The sequence below is a fragment of the Eimeria tenella genome, genomic scaffold (genome assembly GCF_000499545.2).
Source record: "Eimeria tenella Houghton genomic scaffold, Eth_scaff61, whole genome shotgun sequence".
Lineage (NCBI taxonomy): Eukaryota > Apicomplexa > Conoidasida > Eucoccidiorida > Eimeriidae > Eimeria > Eimeria tenella.
This window is the reverse complement of record NW_013543425.1, coordinates 106,658-107,955: the sequence shown is the minus strand read 5'-3', so window position 1 is coordinate 107,955 and position 1,298 is coordinate 106,658. Positions and strand designations below refer to the sequence as shown.

Here is a 1,298-nt window from a genome sequence, read left to right as displayed (position 1 = left end):
ACGCCTGTCTCCTCTTTGAGTCTTCTTTTTCTTCCTTGTCTCTGCCTTGCTCCCTGAAATACTTTTTAATCGCTTTTTATTTTTATTTTTATTTTTATTTTTGTTTAATTTCTCCAACCTTCGATGTGTGTTCTGCTTTTCTGCTTCTCTTTCCCAGCTGCTTCTGTTGTGCTGCTCCCGTTGTCCCTTTTGCTGCTGTCTCTTTTCTGCTGCTGCTTCTCGCTGAGTGTCTCTTCTCTTCAACTTATTTTACAAATTTATTCAATTTATTTTCCGAATTTAAATTCAAAATTCTTTTTTGTCTGCAGACTCCTCTCGTGTTTTTCTCCTTTTGTCTCTTTTAGTTTCTTCCTTTTAAAGGCTCCTCAGTCTCTCCGTTTGTCTCTTCCTATGTCTCCTTTTTCGTCTGCTGCTGCTGCTATTTCTGCTGCTGCTGCAGCTGCCAGAGTCTCCTTTCTTCCCCTGCTGCTGCTGCTGCTGCTGCTGCTGCTGCTGCTGCTGCTTCTCTCCTCCGTGTAGCATGTTTGTCTTCTGTCTTTCCTTCTTCTCTCTTTTCTCTTCCTCCAAGTCCACTTCAATCCCCTTTTTGTCCTTAATAATTTCCTTCTAATATCCTTCTAAATCCCCTTTCAAGTCCCCACAAAGTCCCCTTGGGGGCCCCCAAAGGGGCCCCCAAAAGGGCCCCCAAGGGCCGCTTGGGGACCCCGTTGAGGGCCCCCAAGGGGCCCCTCTGTGGGACCCCTTTGGGGCCCCGAGGGTCTCCTTGAGTCCGCATATTCCCCTTTTTTCCCCTTTCCAACCCCGTTTTAAACCCCTTAAAAACCCCCTTCAAACCCCCTTCCAAACCCCTTCAAAACTCTTTCAAAACCCTCTCAAAACCCCCAAAAAGCCTCCGTTTTGTCGGGAAAAGGGCCTTCAATCGAGGATTTCGGTGACCAATCCCGCAGCAACAGTCTTGCCTCCCTCCCGCAGCGCAAAGCGCAGCTGCGGCTGCAGCGCCAGCGGCTGCTCCAGCTGCACCTCCACGTTCAAGCGGTCTCCGGGCATTGCCTGAAACGCATGCAAAACAGCTGGCTAGCTAGCTAGCTAGCTGGCTAGCTAGCTGGCTGGCTAGCTAGCTGGCTAGCTAGCTGGCCAGCGAGGGGGCTAGGCAGCCGGGAGCCAGCAAACCGGAGAAGCTGAGAAGCGCTGCGAGCCACGAAACACCCAACTACCCCGTCAGCTACCCAGCTAGCCAGCCAGCTAGCCAGCTAGCTGGCTAGCTAGCCAGCTAGCTGGCTAGCTAGCCAGGTACCTCG

The 1,298-nt window shown here is 51.5% G+C and overlaps 1 protein-coding gene across 1 annotated transcript in view; it reads right to left on the bottom strand.

Moving 5' to 3' along the window:
• Positions 1–915: 915 nt before the first annotated feature.
• Positions 916–1,298, bottom strand: part of ETH_00018510 (translation elongation factor Tu) — a gene marked incomplete at both ends in the record, with an annotated part of 4,480 nt that continues 4,097 nt past the window's right edge. The window contains one exon of the mRNA XM_013377740.1: positions 916–1,050. Within this exon, the coding sequence (XP_013233194.1) occupies positions 916–1,050 (135 nt within the window). The remainder of the gene's footprint in view (positions 1,051–1,298) is intronic.